The sequence below is a fragment of the Theropithecus gelada genome, chromosome 6 (assembly GCF_003255815.1).
Source record: "Theropithecus gelada isolate Dixy chromosome 6, Tgel_1.0, whole genome shotgun sequence".
NCBI lineage: Eukaryota > Metazoa > Chordata > Mammalia > Primates > Cercopithecidae > Theropithecus > Theropithecus gelada.
Genome location: NC_037673.1, coordinates 66,617,609 through 66,639,620, shown reverse-complemented (window position 1 = coordinate 66,639,620; position 22,012 = coordinate 66,617,609). Strand labels below are relative to the sequence as shown.

Here is a 22,012-nt window from a genome sequence, read left to right as displayed (position 1 = left end):
AAATTTTAGGTCTTGCCATGTTGCCCAGGCTGGTCTCAAACTCGTGGGTTCAAATGATCTGCCTGCCTTGGCCTCCCAAAGTGCTAGGATTACAGGTATGAGCCACTGTGACTAGGCTTAAAATTTTTTTTTTTTTTTTTTTTTTTTAGAGACAGGGGTCTTGCTGTTTTGCCAAGGCTGGTCTTCAACTCCTGCTGCCTCAGGCTCCCAAAGTGTTGGGATGACAGGCTTGAGCCACCATGCCTAGGCTAGATTTTTAAATGTAAGGAGGATGTTGCTGGGATCGCAGAGGAAAGGCAGAAGATGTCTTCAATTTGCCCAAGTGGTCCTAACCTGTGATTCTCTGAAAAGGGCTATAAGAATCCTAGATGCAAGAGATGATGGTTTGAGCCATGCTGGTTTCTTTTTTTTTTTCCTGAGACGGAGTCTAACTCTGTCACCCAGGCTGGAGTGCAGTGGCACGATCTCGGCTCACTGCAGCCCTGCCTCCTGGGTTCAAGCAATTCTTCTGCCTCAGCCTCCTGAGTAGCTAGGGAGTAGAGGTGCACGCCACCATGCCCAGTTAATTTTTGTATTTTTAGTAGAGATGGGGTTTCACCATATTGGCCAGGTTGGTCTCGAACTTCTGACCTCGTGATCCGCCCGCCTCGGCCTCCCAAAGTGCTGGGATTACAGGCATGAGCCACCATGCCCAGCCTTTTTTTTTTTGAAACAGGGCTTTGCTGTGTTGCCCAGGCTGGAATGGCACAATCTCGGCTCACTGCAACCTCCACCTCCCAGGTTCAAGCAATTCTCAGCCTCCCGAGTAGCTGGGACTATAGGCGCAAGCCACTATGCCTGGCTAGTTTTTTGTATTTTTAATAGAGATGGGGTTTTACCACATTGGTCAGGCTGGTCTTGAACTCCTGACCTCAGGTGATCCGCCCACCTTGGCCTCCCAAAGTGCTGGGATTACAAGCGTGAGCCACTGTGCCAAGTCACGCTGGTTTCTCAACAGCAGAGCTCTTAGAGGCCCTTTTAGTAAAAATTGTGTGTTCAAAAGAGAGAAAGAGAACACAAGGTGAAATGGCCTAGAGAGGAAGTCTCAGACAGAAAGGAGATAGGATTGGAAGATCCAGTGGATTCTACTCTAGAAAGGGCAAAAATGGATGCTCAGCTTTGGGGTTGAGAAAAAACTTTCAGGGACTCCATTGGACAGTGCCTAGAACACCAACCAAGTTGATGACATTGGTGGATGCCAGAAGAGGTGTTTCCATTTTATCCATAAAGAAGTGCCAGGCCCAGTGGCTCACACCTGTAATCCCAGCACTTTGGGAGGCCAAGGTGGGCAGATCACGAGGTCAGGAGATCGAGACCACCCTGGCTAACACAGTGAAACCCTCTCTCTACTAAAAATAGAAAAAATTAGCCGGGCGAGGTGGCGGGTGCCTGTAGTCCCAGCTATTCGGGAGGCTGAGGCAGGAGAACGGCGTGAACCCATTAGGCGGAGTTTGCAGTAAGCCGAGATCGCGCCACTGCACTCCAGCCTGGGCAACAAAGCGAGACTCTGTCTTACAAAAAGAAAAAGAAAGAAAGAAAATAAGTGAGGTTGAGGCCAGGTGCAGTGGCTTACATGTATAAGTCTAACATTTTGGGAGGCTGAGGTGGGAGGATCACTTGAGGTTAGGAGTTTGAGGCTGCAGGGCGCTGTGAATGGTCCACTGCACTCCAGCCTGGGCATCAGAGCAAGACCCTGCCTCTTAAAAAAAAAAATCAAAAACAGAAGTGAGGTTCAGAGAGGTCAAGTCAATTCTCCAAGGTCACGTAACTATTAAGTAGAAAGGCCACAATTAAAACCCAGAACTGGGCTGGGTGAGGTGGCTCATGCCTGTAATCCCAGCAGTTTGGGAGGCCGAGGGGGGTGGATCATTTAATGTCAGGCATTCAAGACCAGCCTGGCCAACATGGTGAAACCCTGTCTGTACTAAAAATACAAAAACTAGCCGGGCGTGATGGTAGGCGCCTGTAATCCCAGCTACTCAGGAGGCTGAGGCAGGAGAATCGCTTTAACCTGGGAGGCGGAGGTGGCAAGGAACTGAGATCGTGCCACTGCACTCCAGCCTGGGTGACAGAGCGAGACTCCGTCTCATAAATAAATAAATAAATAAATAAATAAATAAATAAAACCCAGAACTAGACCAGGTGCAGTGGCTCATTCCTGTAATCCTAGCACTTTGGGAGGCCAAGGCAGGAGGATTGCTTGAACCCAGATGTTTGAGACCAGCCTGGGCAACACAGGGAGATCCTGTCTCTACAAAAAAAAAATATATATATATATATATATGTGTGTGTGTGTGTGTATATATATATACACATAAATATGTGTGTGTATATATATAGTTTTTTCTTGAGACACAGTCTCGTTCTGTTGCCCAGGCTGGAGTGCAGTGACATGATCTCGGTTCACTGCAACCTCCGCCTCCGGGTTTAAGCAATTCTCCTGCCTCAGCCTCCCGAATAGCTGGGACTACAGGTGTACACCACCATGCCTGGCTAGTTTTTTGTATTTTAGTAGAAATGGGGTTTCACCATGTTTCCCAGTCTGGTCTCGAACTTCTGAGCTCAGGTAATCCACCCACCTCAGCCTCCCAAAGAATGGGATTACACGCATGAGCCATCATGCCTGGCCAAAAAATAAAAAATTAACTGGGCATGGTGGCATGCACCTGTGGTGCAGGCTACCTGGGAGTCTGAGGTGGGAGGATCACTTAAACCTAGGAGGTCAAGGCTGCAGTGAAGCCTGGGTGACAGAGTGAGACCCTGTCTCAAACAAACAAACAAACAAAAAACAAAAAACAAAAAACCCAGAACTATTTGGTTCATTGATACTTTTTTTTTTTTTTTTGAGACAGTCTCGCTCTGCCACCCAGGCTGGAGTGCAGTGGTGAGATCATAGCTCACTGCAGCCTCGAACTCCTGGGCTCAACCTATCCTCCCTCTTTGGCTTCCCAAAGTGCTAAGGTTACAGGTGTGAGCCACGGTGCCTGGCCTGGTTCATTGATACTTTAAATGAATAACATAAAGAAACTTGTTTACTTAAATGTATATTGTTCATATCCTAAAGTTGCCTGAAGTTCTAGTAGCACACTAGAAACAAGCTTGTGATGGACAGGGCAAGCAATGCCATACTGCTACTGGAAAGTAAGATCGTGCTTGGGAACACGATTCCTCTTTGGTGCAGTAACCTCCCTCCCCTCTACTGATCCCTTAAGCCTTCGAGAAATGCTTGCTGAACTAAACTGAGAGAGGCTTGGGAGGGCCCCTACTTCACTGCAAATAAAAAACAAAACAGGATTTTAAAACCTTAATCTTCATCTTGCCAGGAAGCTTTAAAAATCCTTTGTTTCCTGATTTCCTTACCCTGAAACTGGCTTTGGTTTAACATTAGCTCATTCTAAAAACCACTAGCACTTAACTCACTATTTAAATAGCACACCCTTTAGATTGGATTAGGTGTGGAGGCTGCTAACCAGCCCTAGGGGAAGGTTATGAAAAGGAAAAGTTCTCCAACCATGGCTCTAGGTGGGACAGAAGCCAGATCACCTAGACGCAGAAAGCATGCCTCGCCACTCGGTCCCCAAATCTGCAAAAACATGAGTGGCAAGCAGAGTACCCTGAGGAAATGAAATTAAGCCAGGATATTTTTAGGGAACACATTTTGAAGTTAGTATTTATTCTGCTGTATTTCTTGCTGATTATGATGCCATTTCTTCATCCTAATGAATTCCTATATATTTAGTCTTGAAAATGAATAATGGCATTAAACATTAGGGGGAGCTTTTTTGGCTTGAATAAATGAATTTCTAGTTCTCTTTAACTTCTGTTTTCTTTTTTTTGACCCCCATATGGACACATGGTTTAACTCCTAAATGTTTAACAATCCAGATCTCATGGCACTGAGGAAGCTGCTATGAGTTTGTTGATCCTCTGGATCTCAGCAGCAGCCCCAGCATCAATCTCAGATCTCCTGGTCAAAGTTGCTTTGGGCAGAGGGTCCATCATTAATTTGTTTTCTACGTAACATTTTTTCAAGGAAGAACTAATCATTTTTCTTACTTGCCCATCCCTAATTCTAAGACTTACCTTTTAATATAGAAAGAGACCCTGAAGAAATCAGAATATTTCCATATAGATATTTCATCTGCTTTAAATTTATTTTAATTAACTAATTAATTTTTGAGACAGAGTCTCTTGCTATTGCCCAGGCTGGAGTGCAGTGGTAACGATCTTGATCTCGGCTCACTGCAACCTCCGCCTCCTGGGTTCAAGTCATTCTCCCACCTCAGTCTCCCAAATAGCTGGGATTACAGGCTTGTGTGACCACACCCGGCTATTTTTTTTGCATTTTTAGTACATATGGGATTTTGCCATGTTGCCCAGGCTGGTCTCAAACTCCTGACCCCTGGCGATCCACCCACCTTGGCTTCCAAAAATGCTGGGATTACAGGCGTGAGCCACCATGGCTGGCCTAAATTTTTTTTTATTTTTATGGTCTTAATTTTTACTTTTGCTCTTTTTGGATGAACCTTCCTGATCATCGGTTTGGAAAACTCTTATTAGGAAAAAACTTTTTTTTTTGAGACAGAGTCTCACTCTGTTGCCCAGGCTGGAGTGCAGTGGCACGATCTTGGCTCACTGCCACCTCTGCCTCCCAGGTTCAAGCCATTCTCCTGCCTCAGCCTCCTGAGTAGCTGGGATTACAGGTATGCACCACAATGCCTGGCTAATTTTTGTATTTTTAGTAGAGGTGGGGTTTCACCATGTTAGCCAGTCTGGTCCCAAACTCCTGGCCTCAAGAGATCCACCTCCTTTGGCTTCCCAAAGTGCTGGGATTATAGGCGTGAGCCACTGCACCCGTTCTCTATTGGGAAGAAATCTAAAACCACATATGAGACAAAGAATTAAATCCTCATTAGGCTTTTATGGGAAGGCTGCATTAGGCTCCAGAATGGGAAAGGCCACTCTTAGACAGTATTCTTGATGACAGACATGTCAAAGGAGAGGGGAAAATGGCCCAGCCCAGTGCCCCAGAGTAACATGACCATTCTTTGCTTCTGGCAAAAACTAGTCTAAGTAATGTTATGAATATAATTATTAAACTTTTCAACTTAAAAATGGGCTGAATATCTGTCAGGTTAGAAATAGAGAGAACTAAGGGAGGCTGAGGCAGGACAATCACTCGAACCAGGGAGTTGGAGGTTGCAGTGAGCTGAGGTCGCGCCACAGCACTCCAGCCTGGTGACAGCGAGACTCCATCTCAAACAAACAAACAAACAAAAACGGGAAAAGAAATAGGGAGAACTAGCTATGTGTTTCAGTATGCATTTATTTCTCCAATTCTTGATTCTCTCTCCCTTTGAGTGTGTAATATAATAATGCACAGGCCCCTGACCTCAAACCCATACCATCACATTGCATGCCCACATTAGATTCTCGCTTTTCTAGCTTATAATATAAACCTGCACAGCACTTAAAGCACAGCTTTCAGAATTTGTTGCTGTCTCTATGTGATCTTATCTTCTTTCTATTATTTATTTTAAAAGTGATCTTACTTGCTTTTAAAAAATTACATTAATTAAAACAAAATAAGAAGGCACCCCGTAGTATTAGACCAAAGAATAGACAGGAAACTGAAGCTCAGAGAAAGCAAGCAGTTTCCCCAGGATCACAGAGCTAGTAAGGAGCTGACCTAGTACTCAAATTTAGATTGTCTGATTCTAAAGTTCACTTGCTGGCTGGGCGAGGTGGCTCACACCTGTAATCCCAGCGCTTTGGGAGGCCGAGGCAGGAGGATCACTCAAGACCAGCCCGGGCAACATAGTGAGACCTCTTCTTTACTAAAAATTATTTAGAAATTAACTGGCATGGTGGTGCATGCCTGTAGTCCCAGCTACTTGGGAGGTTACAGTGGGAGGATTGTTTGAGCCCAGGAGTTTGAGGTTGCCCTCAGCCTGGGTGACAGAGGAATAACCTGTCTCCCCCTCCAAAAAAACTAAATAAATAAAATAAAGTTCATTTCCTCTTTGTCATGCTAGTCTGCCAATTCTTTCCTGCTATGAACTAGGAAGGACACAGGCGAGAATCACACCCAGTGAAAAGCTGGAGGTCCTGATCTTTTCTTTTCTTTTCTCTTCTCTTTTCTTTTCTTTCTTTCCTTTCTTTTTCTTTCTTTCTTTCTGTCTCTCTCTCTCTCTCTCTCTCTTCTCTCTCTCTCTCTCCCTCCCTCCCTCCCTCTCTCTTTTTTTTTTTTTTTTTTTTTCTGAGTCAGGATCTCACTCTGTCACCTAGGCTGGGGTGCAGTAGTGTGGTATCAGCTTACCACAACCTCTGCCTGCCAGGCTCAAGCCATCCTCCCATCCGAGCCTCCTAAGTGGGACTACAGGTGCGTGCCACCACACCTGGTCCTGATAATTTTGACAAAGGTTCTCATTGGTGAGTCCAATAGAGATTCGTTGATTAAGTCATGAAGTTCCCTCTTATAGAGGTCTTCTTTTAGGAGTATCCACAGTGATCCATCTCCAGGAAAAGATACCTCTAAAAGGATGCTCTTTGGCTTCAGCTCCCATATCTTGAAAGACTAGAAGTTAACTGGATTGATATGATATCCAGTGGAGTCCTAGGAACGGGAGTTCTTGTATCTGCTAAGGTTATTCCCGATTATTCTGGGACCTCTCAGTATCTGGGAGCCTACAATACACCCTGGACATTCTGAGCACCAACCTTCCAGGGCAGCTGGAAGAGGTACCCGGAAAGAGGTACCCTAGAACTGTCTGGCAGATCCTCCTAATCCTGCCCCACCGATGGAGCCTGCATCAGGTACATGCTTACCAAACAATGACCCTGACCACCCTATCATTTGGGGCAACTTCCTCCAACTGATCCAGGCCATTCAGGTTGACTATGTACTAATCCTACCTAGAGGGAATGCCCAGGTAGCCCATAAATTCCACCCTGGCCAAAAATGACCTCTATTTCCACATCATTGCCACAATGCAGCCCAGTGAGACAGCCCTGTCCAGCCTAGTGCTGAGCAGTCAACATCTACAAAGTGTAGACTTTTAACCTCCTAAAGCAAACAGATTCTTCTCTTCCAACCCAAGGATGTGTGAAACACACTTTTTAATCTTAGTACTCTGGGCTGAGCATGGTAGCTTATGCCTATAATCCCAGCACTTTGGGAGGCCAAGACAGGCAGATCACTTGAGGTCAGGAGTTTGAGACCAGCCTGGCCAACATGGTGGAACCCCATCTCTACTAAAAATACAAAATTAGCCAGGCATGGTGGTGCATGCCTGTAATCCCAGCTACTTGTCAACACATTTTCTAACAAACTGTATTAGTCAGGGTGTGAAGAAACCTGTAGCACTGCTGGAAGTGGAAATTGGTAAAACCTCTATTGGATCGTCTGGCAATCAAAATAAAAAGATACATCCTTCTGATGCAGGAATTCACTTCTCAGGATTTATCTGTCAAGTGTACTTGTACATATATGGAATGAAGTACGTAACAGTATGTATTTGTATGTATAAGGTTATTCACTATAGTGTTGTTTTTAATAGTGAAAGACTGGGCCAGGTGTGGTGGCTTATGCCTGTAATGTCAGCACTTTGGGAGGCCAAGGCAGGTGGATCACCTGAGATTAGGAGTTCGAAGACCAATCTGGCCAATATGGTGAAACCTCATCTTTATTAAAAATACAAAAATTAGCTGGGTGTGGTGGCGGGTGCCTATAGTCCCAACTACTTGGGAGGCTGAGGCAGGAGAATCGCTTGAACCTGGGAGGTGGATTGCAGAGAGCCAAGATTGAACCACTGTACGCCAGCTTGGGTGATAGAGCGAGACTCTGTCTCAAAAAAAAAAAAAAACAAAAAAGACTGGAAACAACCTAAATGCTTATCATGGTTAAATAAGTTATGATACATCCACATAATGCAATACTATACAGTTATAAAAAAATACAGAAACTCTTTACATATTATTAAGGAAACATCTTAGAAATGTACTGTTAAGTAAAAGTAAAACAAACAAGGGCTAGAATGTGTGTAGCATACTACCATTTGTGTAAAAGGGAAGGGAGAGCAAGTAACACAGGCAGGGGAACAGGGAAGCTGGGGTGTAGAAATGAGATGATTTTGTATTATAGACCCTTTTGAATTTTCAACCAAGTAAATATGCTCTCTTTTCAGAGAAACAAATCCAAAGATTGAATTCTCAACTCCTTGCTAAGAAATAATGTCTAGTATCTCAAAAAATGAGGGTAAAATTTTCAATGAGGGTAAAATTATGATTATTAAAATAATTACATATATGTAAATAATGATAACAGCATCTCACTGAGTCCTCTCAGCAAACTTGCGAGGTAGGAACTATTACTATTGCAATCTCACAGATGAAGAAATGAAGGCATAGAAAGGTTAAATAATTTGTCTACTGCCACACAGCTGGTAAATTGTAGAATAGAAATTCCCCGACACTACAAAATTTGGCATCTTTAAAAAAAAGTATTATTGGCTGGGTACGGTGGCTCACGCCTGTAATCCCAGCACTTTGGGAGGCCGAGGCAGGCAGATCATGAAGTCAGGAGATTGAGACTATCCTGGCTAACATGGTGAAACCTCGTCTCTACTAAAAACACAGAAAATTAGCCGGGCGTGGTGGTGGGCTGCTGTAGTCCCAGCTACTCCGGGGGCTGAGGCAGGAGAATGGTGTAAATCCAGGAGGCGGAGCTTGCAGTGAGCTGAGATCACGCCACTGCACTCCAGCCTGGATGACAGAGCAAGACTCCGTCTCAAAAAAAAAAAGAATATATATATATATATATATATACACACATATATATATATAACATATATATATATATATGTTATTATTAATTAATTTATTTTGTAACTGTCCTGTGACTGTCGTAAAAAATTTGGCATCTGAGGCCGGGCGCGGTGGCTCAAGCCTGTAATCCCAGCACTTTGGGAGGCCGAGACGGGTGGATCACGAGGTCAGGAGATCGAGACCATCCTGGCTAATACGGTGAAACCCCGTCTCTACTAAAAATACAAAAAAAAACTAGCCGGGCGAGGTGGCGGGCGCCTGTAGTCCCAGCTACTTGGGAGGCTGAGGCAGGAGAATGGCCTAAACCCGGGAGGCGGAGCTTGCAGTGAGCTGAGATCCGGCCACTGCACTCCAGTCTGGGCGACAGACCGAGACTCCATCTCAAAAAAAAAAAAAAAAAATTTGGCATCTGAAAGCAAGGGGAGAAGGATACAAAGAACAGCACAGAACTTTAAACACAAGTGAAGAAAGTTTGGGAGAATCACTTTCATTTAAAAAACAATTAAATTTCGGCTGGGCACAGTGGCTCACGCCTGTAATCCCAGCACTTTGGGAGGCTGAGGTGGGCGGATCACAAGGTCAGGAGATTGAGACCATACTGGCTAACATAGTGAAACCCCGTCTCTACTAAAAATAGAAAAAATTAGCCGGGCGTGGTGGCGGGCACCTGTAGTCCCAGCTACTCTGGAGGCTGAGGCAGGAGAATGGCATGAACCCGGGAAGTGGAGCTTGCAGTGAGCCGAGATTGCGCCACTGCACTCCAGCCTGGGCGACAGAGCCAGACTCCGTCTCAAAAAAAAAGAAAAGAAAAAATTAAATTTCAAACATATGTTGGTTTATGTTGGTTCTCCTGAACCAACTTTGTTAACTTGCATAAATTTTCATCTAACAAAATTAAAAGAAGCTATAGATAATGATTGTTTAATTTGGTCCTTTTAGTATCTGGAAAAAAGCTCAAAGTCCTAATATGAACTTGATGTAATTGCTACACTTCCTTTTCTTTTTTTTTAAAGTCTCACCCTGTCACCCAGGCTGAAGTGCCGGGATATGATCTCGGCTTACTTAAACCTTCACTTCCCAGATTCAAGTGTTTCTCATGCCTCAGCCTCCTGAGTAGCTGGGATTACAGGCGCGTGCCACCATGCCCGGGTGATTTTTGTATTTTTGGTGGAGACAGGGTTTCACCATTTTGGTCAGGCTGGTCTTGAAATCCTGGTCTCAAGTGCTCCGCCCTCCTCAGCCTCCCAAAGTGCTGGGATTACAGGGGGGAGCTACCACGGCTGGCCAATAGCTACATTTCACAGATATATGATACTACTATGTAGATAAATAGACCTAAGAGAAAAGTATTAATAAATCTAAAGTATAATGTGAAGTAAATTTTATTCTTACCATTTTCCTTTTCGATGACAATGATGGCTCATTTACCTGGAACAAAAAGAGTTCAAATAGTTTTTCAAAGGCATGTGACGCTACTTTGCAAATATTTTCATCCATTTGCATTTATAGCTCAATCCCAATTTTAAGAGGTCGATCCTCTACTTGATGGGTGTTTCTCATCCTCTTTTTGCCTAGGTTTTGAAGGGCCAGTGGAGAACTGAGAAGAGGGATAACTGTAATTCCCTGTCAATCAGGGGCATACAGAGGAGTAGGGAATATGGGGATGGTGGAAACTGTTAGATAAACCACTCTGAATTACCCTCAAATTTTATTTATTCTTGCCTCCCATTACTTTGCATGATTAAAGAGTTAGGACAATTACTCTATAAAATTAACAGAAAAAAGCCCTGGGCTATTACATCTTCTAACCTTTAGGAAGTTACAGCAACATATAGACAGGCACAACTTTCAACATCAGGTGACTGAAGTCTAATTAGGCATTATGAAAAGTCTCATAGACGTAAGTTTTTGTTGAGAAAGGAAGAAGAAATAAAAGTATTATGTTGATCATTCTATTCACATAGAATTTTCAAATATTAAGATTTAATAACTTATGCAACTAGCATAAAATTATGAGGAAGTATGTGAGTTTCACTATTTGGATTTCATATTGATTAGAATTAAAATTTTTTATTTTGTACACAGAGATGTACATTTGAGAAATAAATTGTAACTTTAAGAACAAAAATTTAATATATGTGAAGGTTTGCTACATAAAAAAAAGGTAAGAAATATGCTTAACGTGCTAAGACAACTTTTTAGAAATAACTTGAATCTATGTAGAGTTCCAGCAAGATAAATTATTTTGTGACAATCAAGCTAGGCAAGGTGGCTTATGCCTGTAATCCCAGCACTTTGGGAGGCTGAGGGGAGAGGACTGCTTGAGGCCAGGAGTTTGAGACCAGCCTGAGCAACACAGCAAGACCCTGTCTCTACAAAAAAATTAAAATACATATATAGAGAGAGATCACATGGACACATGTCAAAGTTCTTTGTATAACATGTAGCTACTTGTTATAAAACTATTTTTTTCCACCAAGCACAGTGGCTCATACTTATCATCTCAACACGTTGGGAGGCTGAGGCAGGAGGGTTGCTTGAGCCCAGAAGTTCGAGACCAGCCTGGGTAACATAGTGATACCCTGTCTCTACAAAAAATATTAAAAAATAGCTAGGTGTGGTGGTGTATGCCTGTGGCCCCAGTTGCCTGGGAGGCTGAGGCAGGAAGATTGCCTGAGCCTGGGAGGTCAAAGCTGCAGTGAGCCATGATTGTGCCACCGTATTGCAGGCTGGGTGACAGAGAGAGACCCTCCCTCAAAACAAACCATCATCAGCAACAACAAAACGATTTGTTTCCCATTCCACTAGGTGTAAAAAGAAAATTTAAGGCTGGGTGCGGTGGCTCACGCCTATAATCCCAGCACTTTGGGAGGCCAAGGTGGATGGATCACCAGAGGTCAGGAGTTCAAGACCAGCCTGGCCAATATGGCGAAACCCTGTCTCAACTAAAATACAAAAATTAGCTGGGCATGGTGGCGTGTGCCTGTAATCCCAGCTACTTGGGGGGCTGAGGCAGGGGGATTGCTTGAACCTGGGAAGCGGAGGTTACAGTGAGCCGAGATTGTGCCACTGCACTCCAGCCTGGGCAACACAGTGAGACTCCATCTCAAAAAAAAAAAAAGAAAATTAAAAACACCAAAAGACGGGCCAGGCATGGTGGCTCACACCTGTAATCCCAGCACTTTGGGATGCCAAGGCAGGTGGATTACTTGAGTCCAGGAGTTTGAGACCAGCCTGGACAACACGGCAAATACTCATCTTTAAAGAAAAAAAGAAAATTAAAAAACCAAAGGGCTACTTGTTGTTATGCATCAGATTCAAGCGAAATATTAAAAACAAAATACGTATGTCAGTGTATGCTGTTATAAGGACAGGATTTAATTTTTATTTATAGTTTTGCCCAATATATACCATGTGCAACTGTATAGTTGTAAGACTCCCTATAGTTGTAAGACTTCCTAAGAAGTCTTAGGAAAAGTGGAAAAGCAAAAATTCATAATATAGTTAACTTAAAATTACAAAAGAAATTTAAGGTAAATACTGAAAATTTCAGTGGCATAGGAGAGTCTACTACACACATCTCCTTGGAAGAAAGCAAAGTATCAACTTACTTCAGAGAATAATGTAGCCAGTGGAACATACTCTAACATTTGCTACTGTTCAACCAAAATAATTTTAGGTAGGGCTTTTATATAATCTCATCCTTCAGTGATTATTATTTTATTCTTATTGTTCTCATTATTATTTATTCTCATTATTATCCTATTAAGTTAAAGAAATACAAAAACAACGTAGGACTTCCATTCTCATTTTGGACCATACGTCTTCCCAAAATAAAGACAAATTATCAAAACCACTGGGCAAGTTTTCACAGAGTATGTTCATTACAATTCAATCTCTCGGTACTTAAAAAAATCAAACATGGTTTACCATATTCTTATTTGGCTTTATTCAACTCACTGGGAGAAAGTAAATCATAACATTTAAATGAAAAATTAGGAGTTTTTATTAAGTTTTACCATATTAAAGAATTAAGATTGTTCTCAAACTTACTTTAATGATGAGACACTTATTTTACTGACTATATTCTTCTTCTTTGTAAAAATTCAGTAGCTGTGTCTTTTCCTTAAGCTTCAGACAGACATAATAATGCAGCCAACAAACTATATATCACACATCTGGTGTCTACTTGCAATGTTATATAACAGCCAAACACCAGAGTGGGTTATCCCAGTCAAAGCACGTCAGATATTGCACTAGGACTTTTGAATCTCAAACCATTAAAAAAAAGAAAGAAAGAAAAGAAAAGATTTCTATGAAAGCTTTCTGTTTTGAGCACTATACTTTTTTTTAACAAGTGAGCAAATAACAGAAAAAACAAACATACACACACAAATGAGGGATTATGAAATCACTTACCTCTTGTTGTTCCATATATTCTCTATGTCTCCGAGCTGCCTCATGCCTCCATAACTTCAGGCAAACCAAAGCACTAATGAGATAAACTATCATGGTAACAAATAGGAAGATCATTGCAGCTATCTGTCCTCCTTCTACCCGGCAGAACACTGCGTTCACTGGTGTATTAAATAACGGATAGTAGCAGAGGCCACCTCGGTTGGTATCATTCACATAGACTATGGCTGCGGCCATATACAAAATAAACAAGGCAACGTTAATTCCAAATTCAGTTAGGGGCCACCAATTAGAGTCCAGAAGAATGGTCCGGTAATACATGGACATTCCAAGAACCAGAATAATAATGGTGGTGATCCAAGCTAATCCAGCAACCACAAGTATAAAAGGGGTCTTAGGGCCACTGTAGTAATAGCCCCCATACATACTGCCCAGTCCACCAACGCCTCCCATGCCATACGGTTGTGAATATCCAAACAAGTTGTACCACTCACTGTCCTTGTGAATGTAAGCTGTGACACAAGCAAAGACACCGGCCCCCAAAAGCAGCTCCACCACTCCCAGTATTCTCAGCAGGCCTGCCCACGACTTCATGTAGGAGTACCTCAGGTTATACTCCTCCACCTTCTCACTGTATGTTCGCACTGTTTGTGTGTGTCGGTCTAGAGATCCATAGGGATCCTGGGGAAACACTGCGTCAGCCTCTTTCCGGGAACTAAAGGTTCCTCCTGACCCTCCGTAGGGATCTTTGCAGGAGTTGGGGGGCGAATGGTGGTTTGGTCTTGCTGGAGAGGCTGGTGGTGAACACTCCACTCCATCGGAGATGTATCTGATATCAGACACTGGCTTATCCCATTCGGGGTCCTTTTTCTTCCCTCTGAAGAAGTTCTTCCAGGAGTCGGGGACAAAGCGCCTTACTGGTTTGAGATCTGGCACTACAGCTGGTTCCTCTGTGTCACTTGAGTAGAAGTCTGGCCCAAATGGTGGCTGTAATGGGAGAGGGGGTGGTGGCAAGGGATCAGCGCTCACTGCCCGCTCACTGTCGTGAAGAGTTGGGCGGGTTCTTATGGTGCTATCTTGATAGGGCAGGTCGCTTGGGACCGCATCGTAGTGCCTGTCCCGATTCCTGGATCTTCCATCATTTGATGACATTTGTGATTTTCACACCTGTGGCCAAATTTAAAGTTATCACTTATGATTAGTTACTTATCCTCTCAACGATGCTGATTTTATTCACGTAGTAGCAAAAACTATTTAGGAGACCAACAGGATCATGTCTAATTATTATGATATACAAAAATGATAAATATGAGACTGGGCATGGTGGCTCATGCCTGTAATCCCAGCACTTCGGGAGGCCAAGACAGGCGGATCATTTCAGGTCAGGAGTTTGAGACCAGCCTGACCAACATGGTGAAACACTACCTCTACTGAAAATACAAAAACTAGCCAGGCGTGGTAGCATGCACCTGTGATCCCAGCTACTCGGGAGGTTGAGATATAGATCGCTTGAACCCAGGAGGCAGAGGTTGCCGTGAGCCAAGATTGCGCCGCTGCACTCTAGCCTGGGTGACAAGGCTAGACCCTGTCTCAAAAAAAAAAAAAAAAAAAAAAGACAAATATGTATATTTTAACACTATAGATTTTCTATATTTTAAACAATTATATTACCTAGGGATACAGTCATCATTCTATGCCATTTTAAATGCAATCAAGATTTAAAATGTTAGGCTGGGCATGATGGCTCATGCCTGTAATCCTAGCACTTTTGAGAGGCCAAGGCAGGAGGATCACTTAAGGCCAGGAGTGGAAGATCAGCCTGGCAACATAGTGAGACCTGTATCTACCCAAAAAATTTAAAAAAATTAGCCATGTGTGGTGCTGTGCCCAGTCTCAGCTACTTGGGAGGCTAAGGTAGAGGAGAGAATCACCTGACCCCAGGAGTCTGAGGTTACAGTGAGCTCTGACTGCACCAGTGTACTCTAGCCTGGGTGACACAGCGAGTCTCTGTCTCTAAAAAGGGAAAGAAAAAAAAAATGAAAACTGAAATATTTATAAATGTAATTTATCTGTGAGACCTATTTAACAATAAAATAAAGAACAAAAGTGACAAAACTTTAACAAAACAGAACGCGAACACACTCCCAAGTAGAGTCATTTCCTCAAACATCTAAATCAAAATACTAAGAGTTTGAGTGTAGCGAAATTTGATGGGTCAGCAAATATTCTTCATTTTCACTTGGAATAGCCTAGGAGAGGCAGTCTGTTAAAACAAAGGGAGTGCACAGTCCTTCCCCTTCCTAAATCAACAAAGTCATTTTAGAGGACTTGCTTCTTCCAGTCTAAAATATTAACAATGGAAACTAGATGTAAAAAAAATTGAATCTCAGAGACAACAATCACCAAAGGCTAAGGCTCCCCCAAGGCACAATAGAGAATGGCAGCAATGACCATTAATATTACTCTTTCCAGAGCAATTCAGGTGATTTACTGTCCCCAAGGAGAGACTCAAGTATCTCAGAAGGTATTTAATCCACTTCAAAAATAAAGCAGAAAATGCACTTTTACTAAGCCTATTAATTCATGAAATCAGTGCTCTGCACCCATACACAGGAAGAAAACCATTTGCGAATTAACTACTAGGGTTAAGGTATGCCGAATTTCTCTCTCAAATTGTTTATAAGTATTTTGCTTGAAGAATTAAAAATTTTTTTTCATTCACACCCTGCCAACTCTCATTATTGAAGACTTAAACTGGGCACATGGTATTGTACTTGATACTACGGTCTCAAAATTAAAATGGATAACCCCATCTTTTTTGTTATTGTTTTACTTATTTATGACTTATTTACTTATTTAATATTTTAAAGACAGGGTCTCACTCTGTTTCCCAGGCCAGAGAGTAGGAGCATAATCATAGCTCACTGCTGCCTCAGCCTCCTGAGTAGCTGGGACTACAGGCGCTGCCACCATACCCAGCTAATTCTTTTTTTTTTTTGAGAATCGCTCTGTCGCCCAGGCTGGAGTGCAGTGGCTCGATCTCAGCTCACTGCAAGCTCCGCCTCCCGGGTTCACGCCATTCTCCTGCCTCAGCCTCCCGAGTAGCTGGGACTACAGGTGCCCACCACCATGTCTGGCTAATGTTTTGTATTTTTAGTAGAGATGGGGTTTCACCGTGTTAGCCAGGATGGTCTTGATCTCCTGACCTCGTGATCCACCCGCCTCGGCCTCCCAAATTGCTGGGATTATACGCGTGAGCCACCACACTCGGCTGCTAATTCTTTAAAATTTTTAATAGACATTAAGTATCACTGTGTTGTCTAGGCTGGTCTTGAACTCCTGGGCTCAAGTGATCCTCCTGCCTTGGCCACCCAAAGTGCTGGGATTACAAGCGTTAGCCACTGCACCTGGTCTGATAACCCCAGCTTTATACTGTTGAACAATTTGGAAATTCCTAAGGCTTTATTTTATTTTACTTTGGAAAACAAAGACCCTTCATTTAACCTGCCTTGCACCAGGCATGCTGAAGGTATACTGGTGGACAAACTAGACTGAAATCCTTGCCTTCATGATGCTTTAACTGGGGGAGTGCCAGGTGGATTGACAGATGATAAATGAAATATACAGTATGCTAAAGAACAAAGTTGAGAAATGGGGTAAAGACTGCAATGGTGACAGGATGTTACAATCTTAAACCGAGTGACCAGGGAAATCTTCATAGAGAAAGGGACATCTGAGTGTAGAACTGAAGGTGAAGGAGGAAGCCCAGCCATTATCAGGGACAAGTGTTCGGGCAGATAGAACAGCTAGTGCAGATGCCCTGAGGCAGGAGTGCCTGGTATGTTCAAGAAATATTCAGGCATGGAGGCTACTGTGGCAGCAGCAAAGTGGGTAAGAAGGTGAATAGTAGAACTGAGGCCATCTGAATCATGTAGGGCCTTGAAAACCACTGGAAAGAAAGGACTTTGTCTTTTGCTGGGAGTGAGATGAGAAGCCACTGGAGAATTCTGAATAGAGGAGTGACATGATTTGACTAATTTTAACAGTATCACTATGGATGCTGTGTTGAGAGTACACTTCAGAAGGCAAGAGGTAAAACAGGAAGACTGGCTAGGCCATTGAAATAATCCAATGGATCTCTGAGATCGTGAGAAGAGGTCAAATGCTAGATAGGTATTTAAAATTTTTATTATAGAAATTTTCAAATATAATAAAAAGTAGAAAGAATAGCATTATGAACCCTTGTGTATCCACATCCAGCTTCTACATTTATCAATTTATTGCCAAACTTGTTTCATTTATACTCCCCATACTATTTCCTCTGCCGCTGAGTCCTCTGAAGTAAACCCCAGACATCTGATCATTTTATCTGTCTATACTTCATTCTCCACCCCTCCCGCTTAGCCTTGGGGAGCAGCAGACTGAAGAGTGTTTCAGACGCGTTAAAAATCCAGGAAGAGATGTAAGGGGGCAAGCAAGGCACAGAGAATATGTACAGACTGGAGACAAGAGAATGGGGTGGAACCCTAGGGTCTTCTAATAGGGCACTCTGACCTTAAAGGATTAACTCTGATGGACCCAGCAGGGTGCCCAGTGCAAAGCAGTTCTGTATATTATAACAATCATTTATTTTTGTACCTTTCTCTTTTATTTCTTTCTCTAAAAAAAGTGTAAGTTCTAGAAATGCTATTACGACTCTAGTTTTTGAAACACATTCCTAAGAAATGTAGAAGCAAAAGCACAACAAATGATTTTAGCAAGTTTTACACAGCATTTACAGGATACACCATGCTTAATTCAACTCACTGGTAAAAATAAGATTCACTGTAATGGATTTAACTGTTCACCTGTGAAGTGGCTTATTTGAATCAAATCACCTTATCCATTTTTAAATAAAAAACAAGCAATTATTATAGAGTTGTGGAAAAGCAAGTTAATGTGATTTTTAGAAGGGAATGGTTAGCTGTATTTCATTACATCTTAAATATCTGGATACCCCTAATGTCTTTCAGGATATCACTGAGAGTCCGTTCTGGTCCCGCAGGCCGCGGCAGCGTGTGTCTTTGTCCCGCTCAGGCCCCGGACTCTTACTTCATTCTCGTACACTCATTTTGGAAAGCCGCGGCAGCGGCAGGAGAAATGGCTCCCCCAGCTAAGTGTCACAGGAATCATGCCTGGTCACCTTTCCACAAACAGAACCACCGGTTTACCTGGCTTAAAAGTTTTGCTGGACCCAAGAAAGGGGTAGATTTCGGATACTTCTGCGCTTCCAAGGGATCGGGAAAAGTTCTGTGGTTCTAACTAACCCACGACTGCCCGGGGGTACCGAGCATTTTCGCTGTGGGGTATCCCCCGCGCCAGCCTCTGGGCGCCCGGTCTCACAAATCTCACTGCGTCCTCGGCTCTGCCCGCGCCGGCTGGGCGTTCGTCTTCGCGTTTCTGGCTGAAACCCACTGTCTTTGGAGATTCCGCCCCAACGAGGCCGAAACTAAGCCGGGAGATCTCCCAGGTCAGGAGCACCTGGATCGCCCCAAGGTGCGCGCCGCGCCCCGCCCCGCCCCGCGCCCGGAAGGACGGCGGCTCGGCCGCACCTGCGTCTGCAGAGCGAAACCCGGCGGGACGCGGGCCTCCCCGATCCCTGGCTCCGGCCTCCCCCGCGGGCTATGGCAAGCTGAGTGCCGCCGAGCGCGGGCACCCTTCGGTCCCCGCACACCTGGGCTGGGGGCCGCCGGGCCCTCCTCTCCCGGTCACGTGGCCCCACTTACCTGCGCAGTCCACCCCGGCCCCACTTACCTGCGCAGTCGCCAGGAAAAGCGCGCACGCCGCCCGGGACTCTGAAACCGGTATCTGACTCCGGGGCGGGGGTGGGGCCGGGCGGGACGAGCCCAGCTTTGCCCGCCCAGCTCTGCCCCGCCCGGCTCTATCGGCCCGACTCCCACTCTGGACCCAGGCTGATCGGTGCCACCGGCCGGCACCTCGCGGCAATGACTACACACGGGGCTCTTTTGGAAAGATAGTTACAGTTCTCATCGCAGCTTTGCCGTCCTCTTCCCTGTCTTTTGAAAAGTCTGACACGGGGTGAGGGAGATTCGTGCACTGTGCCTAAGGATCTAAGGCAGACAGTGCATGCTAGGTAATTTACGTTAAAAGACAGGAGAAACAAAATGAAATTCAACATTTTAATTGTGATATAAATTATGTAAATACTTTCCAAAAAGTATCTAAGATATTCCACTGTACAACACATCAAAACTATGTATGAGAAGCTGAAGACAATGAAGTGTAAATAAGGCACACAGTTTACACTCATAATTGCATCCTAAACTGTGGTATAGTTCATATTTACAACCCCCCATAACGTTTTTGCATCCTGAATTAGTCCTTCACATTTTGATATTTGGCATAATGTTGAAACACACTTTATACACACTGACCGCTCCTTAAACCACTCACAGATTTAATAAATACTACAGAAAAAATTCAGAGATTTGAAGGCTTGATCTTCCATTTACTTCAAGATGACAGAAGAGTAGGTTTCTTGTGATGAAATACTACAAGAATGAAGAATTAACAAACTGTTGTGTAATTCATCAGAAAAGCATATTAACTCTGCTGAAGTACCACTGAATGAAACAAAAATGAATCTGTGAAGTAGGAATCAGATTAGCAGGCTGGCTTCTATGTCCCATCACTCTCATAGTCTTCTATTATTATGTTTTCTTCCATGTCTCCTTGGGCTGAAAAGGGCTGGGGCTGGCTAGCAGGCAGTTCACTGGCACTATTCTGACTCAAAGGAAGAGACCAGGTTTCCGGCGCAGTGGCTTGAGTGGGTTCACCCAGAGATTCCTCTGTAGAATGTCCTCCATTAAGCTGGGCTTCATCTCCGCTGTCAGGGTCTATCATTCCATGTTCCCTGTCAGTCAGGGCTTCCATTTTCAATCTGTCACATTCATTGCAGGCATTAACAAGAACCAAAGGAGGAGATTTTTAAATTACACCATGAGTGTGATGATTATGAAGCCATCTTTCATTTACCTACATTGTGCTGTTCAGCTAGTCCCTTTAACTACAAAAACAAAATTACAAGGTAAATGACAAACTGTGAATAAGTTCCTACAACTTAAAATACAAAAAGGAGCTGAACACGGTGGCTCATGCCTATACTATCAGCACTGTGGGAGGCCGAGGGAGGCAGATCACTTGAGGCCAGGAGTTCAAGACCAGCCTGGACAACATGGCAAAACCCCATCTCTACTGAAAATAGAAAAACTAGCCAGGCATGGTGGCATGCATCTGTAATCCCAGCTACTCAGGAGGCTGAGGCAGGAGAATTGTTTGAACCCAGGAGGCGGAGGTTGCAGTGAGCCAAGCTAGTGCCACACTGAACTCCAGCCTGGGCGGCAACAGAGCAAGACTCTGCCTCAGGAAAAAAAAAAAACAAACCAATCCAAACCACAAGAAAACACCTAAAAATAAAAAGAAATAATGTCTTCAGTAAAGATTTTTTCTTTTTTTTTATTGAGACTGTCTTGCTCTATCGCCCCAGCTGTAGTGCAGTGGTGCAATCTCAGTTTACTGCAACCTCTGCCTCTGAGGTTCAAGCGATTCTCCTGACTCAGCCTCCAGAGTAGCTGGGATTACAGGCAGGCACCACCACGCCCAGCTAGTTTTTGTATTTTTAGTAGAGATGGGGTTTCACCATGTTGGGCAAGGCTGGTCTTGATCTCCTGACCTTAGATGATTCACACACCTCAGCCTCCCAAAGTGCTGGGATTACAGGCATGAGCCACTGCGCCTGGTCTACTACTGTCATCTTCTAAACTGGCAAAGATACTTTTAAAACCCAGTGGTGGCAAGGGTTAGGAGAAAAGAACATACTGATACACTGTAAGTGGATATAAAATTGGAAAAATTTTCTTGCCAACGATTTGGCAATAAAGAAGAAAAGCCCCAAAAGGTATATACTATTGATTCAGCAATTTCATTTGTAGGAATTCATCCTAAGTAAATAGTATTTGAAGTGCATGATAACTTATCTACAAGGCTAGGATAGTAAAAGTTGAAAAGAAGCTAAATGGGCAAAAATAAGGTATAGGTTGAATTACAGGAAATTAAACATCTATTAAATATTAAGTACTAATATTTAATAAATATTAAATACTAAACATATGATGGTTTTAAATATGGTCTACATAAATAAAAGATAGTACCAGTCATTGTAATATACACCATGGAAAATACTGCCTCTCGTGGCCAGATGCAGTGGCTCACGCCTGTAATCCCAGCACTTTGAGACGCCGAGGTGGGCAGATCATGAGGTCAGGAGATCAAGATCATCCTGGCCTACACAGTGAAACCCCATCTCTACTAAAAATACAAAAAAAAAAAAAAAAAAATTAGCCGGGCGTGGTAGCAGGTGCCTGTAGTCCCAGCTACTTGGGAGGCTGAGGCAGGAGAATGGCAAGAACCTGGGAGGCGGAGCTTGCAGTGAGCCAAGATGTCCAGCATGGGCGACAGAGAGAGACTCTGTCTAGGAAAAAAAAGAAAAGAAAAGAAAATACTGCCTCTGAAGTCACATCAAGTAGGTAGTTGAACCAATAATAAAATAGTGAAGATTCTCATTCAGTTTAGGCTTGTGTAAAAGTAATTACTTTTGCAGCAACCCAATACAACTCAGGAGCAAAAATGCAATAGAAGATACTTGTCTTTATTTGTCTTTATTTTGATGCCA

General features: G+C 43.5%; 2 protein-coding genes across 7 annotated transcripts in view; both read right to left on the bottom strand.

The window, feature by feature from the left end:
* The window catches only part of MARVELD2 (MARVEL domain containing 2), a 31,258-nt gene extending 12,129 nt beyond the window's left edge, over positions 1–19,129 (bottom strand). The window contains exons 1-3 of one of the 2 annotated variants that reach the window (XM_025388255.1): positions 19,075–19,129; positions 13,285–14,448; positions 10,258–10,293 (exon numbers count right to left, since the gene is read on the bottom strand). In XM_025388255.1, coding sequence (XP_025244040.1) covers positions 10,258–10,293; positions 13,285–14,433 — 1,185 coding nt within the window. In that variant the 5' untranslated portion in view covers positions 14,434–14,448; positions 19,075–19,129. The remainder of the gene's footprint in view (positions 1–10,257; positions 10,294–13,284; positions 14,449–19,074) is intronic. The other variant, XM_025388256.1, reaches the window with a different exon arrangement.
* Positions 19,130–19,448: 319 nt separating this feature from the next.
* The window catches only part of RAD17 (RAD17 checkpoint clamp loader component), a 47,808-nt gene continuing 45,244 nt past the window's right edge, over positions 19,449–22,012 (bottom strand). For all 5 annotated transcript variants that reach the window (XM_025387321.1, XM_025387318.1, XM_025387323.1 and 2 more), the window contains one exon: positions 19,449–20,221. In XM_025387321.1, the coding sequence (XP_025243106.1) occupies positions 19,960–20,221 (262 nt within the window). In that variant the 3' untranslated portion in view covers positions 19,449–19,959. The remainder of the gene's footprint in view (positions 20,222–22,012) is intronic.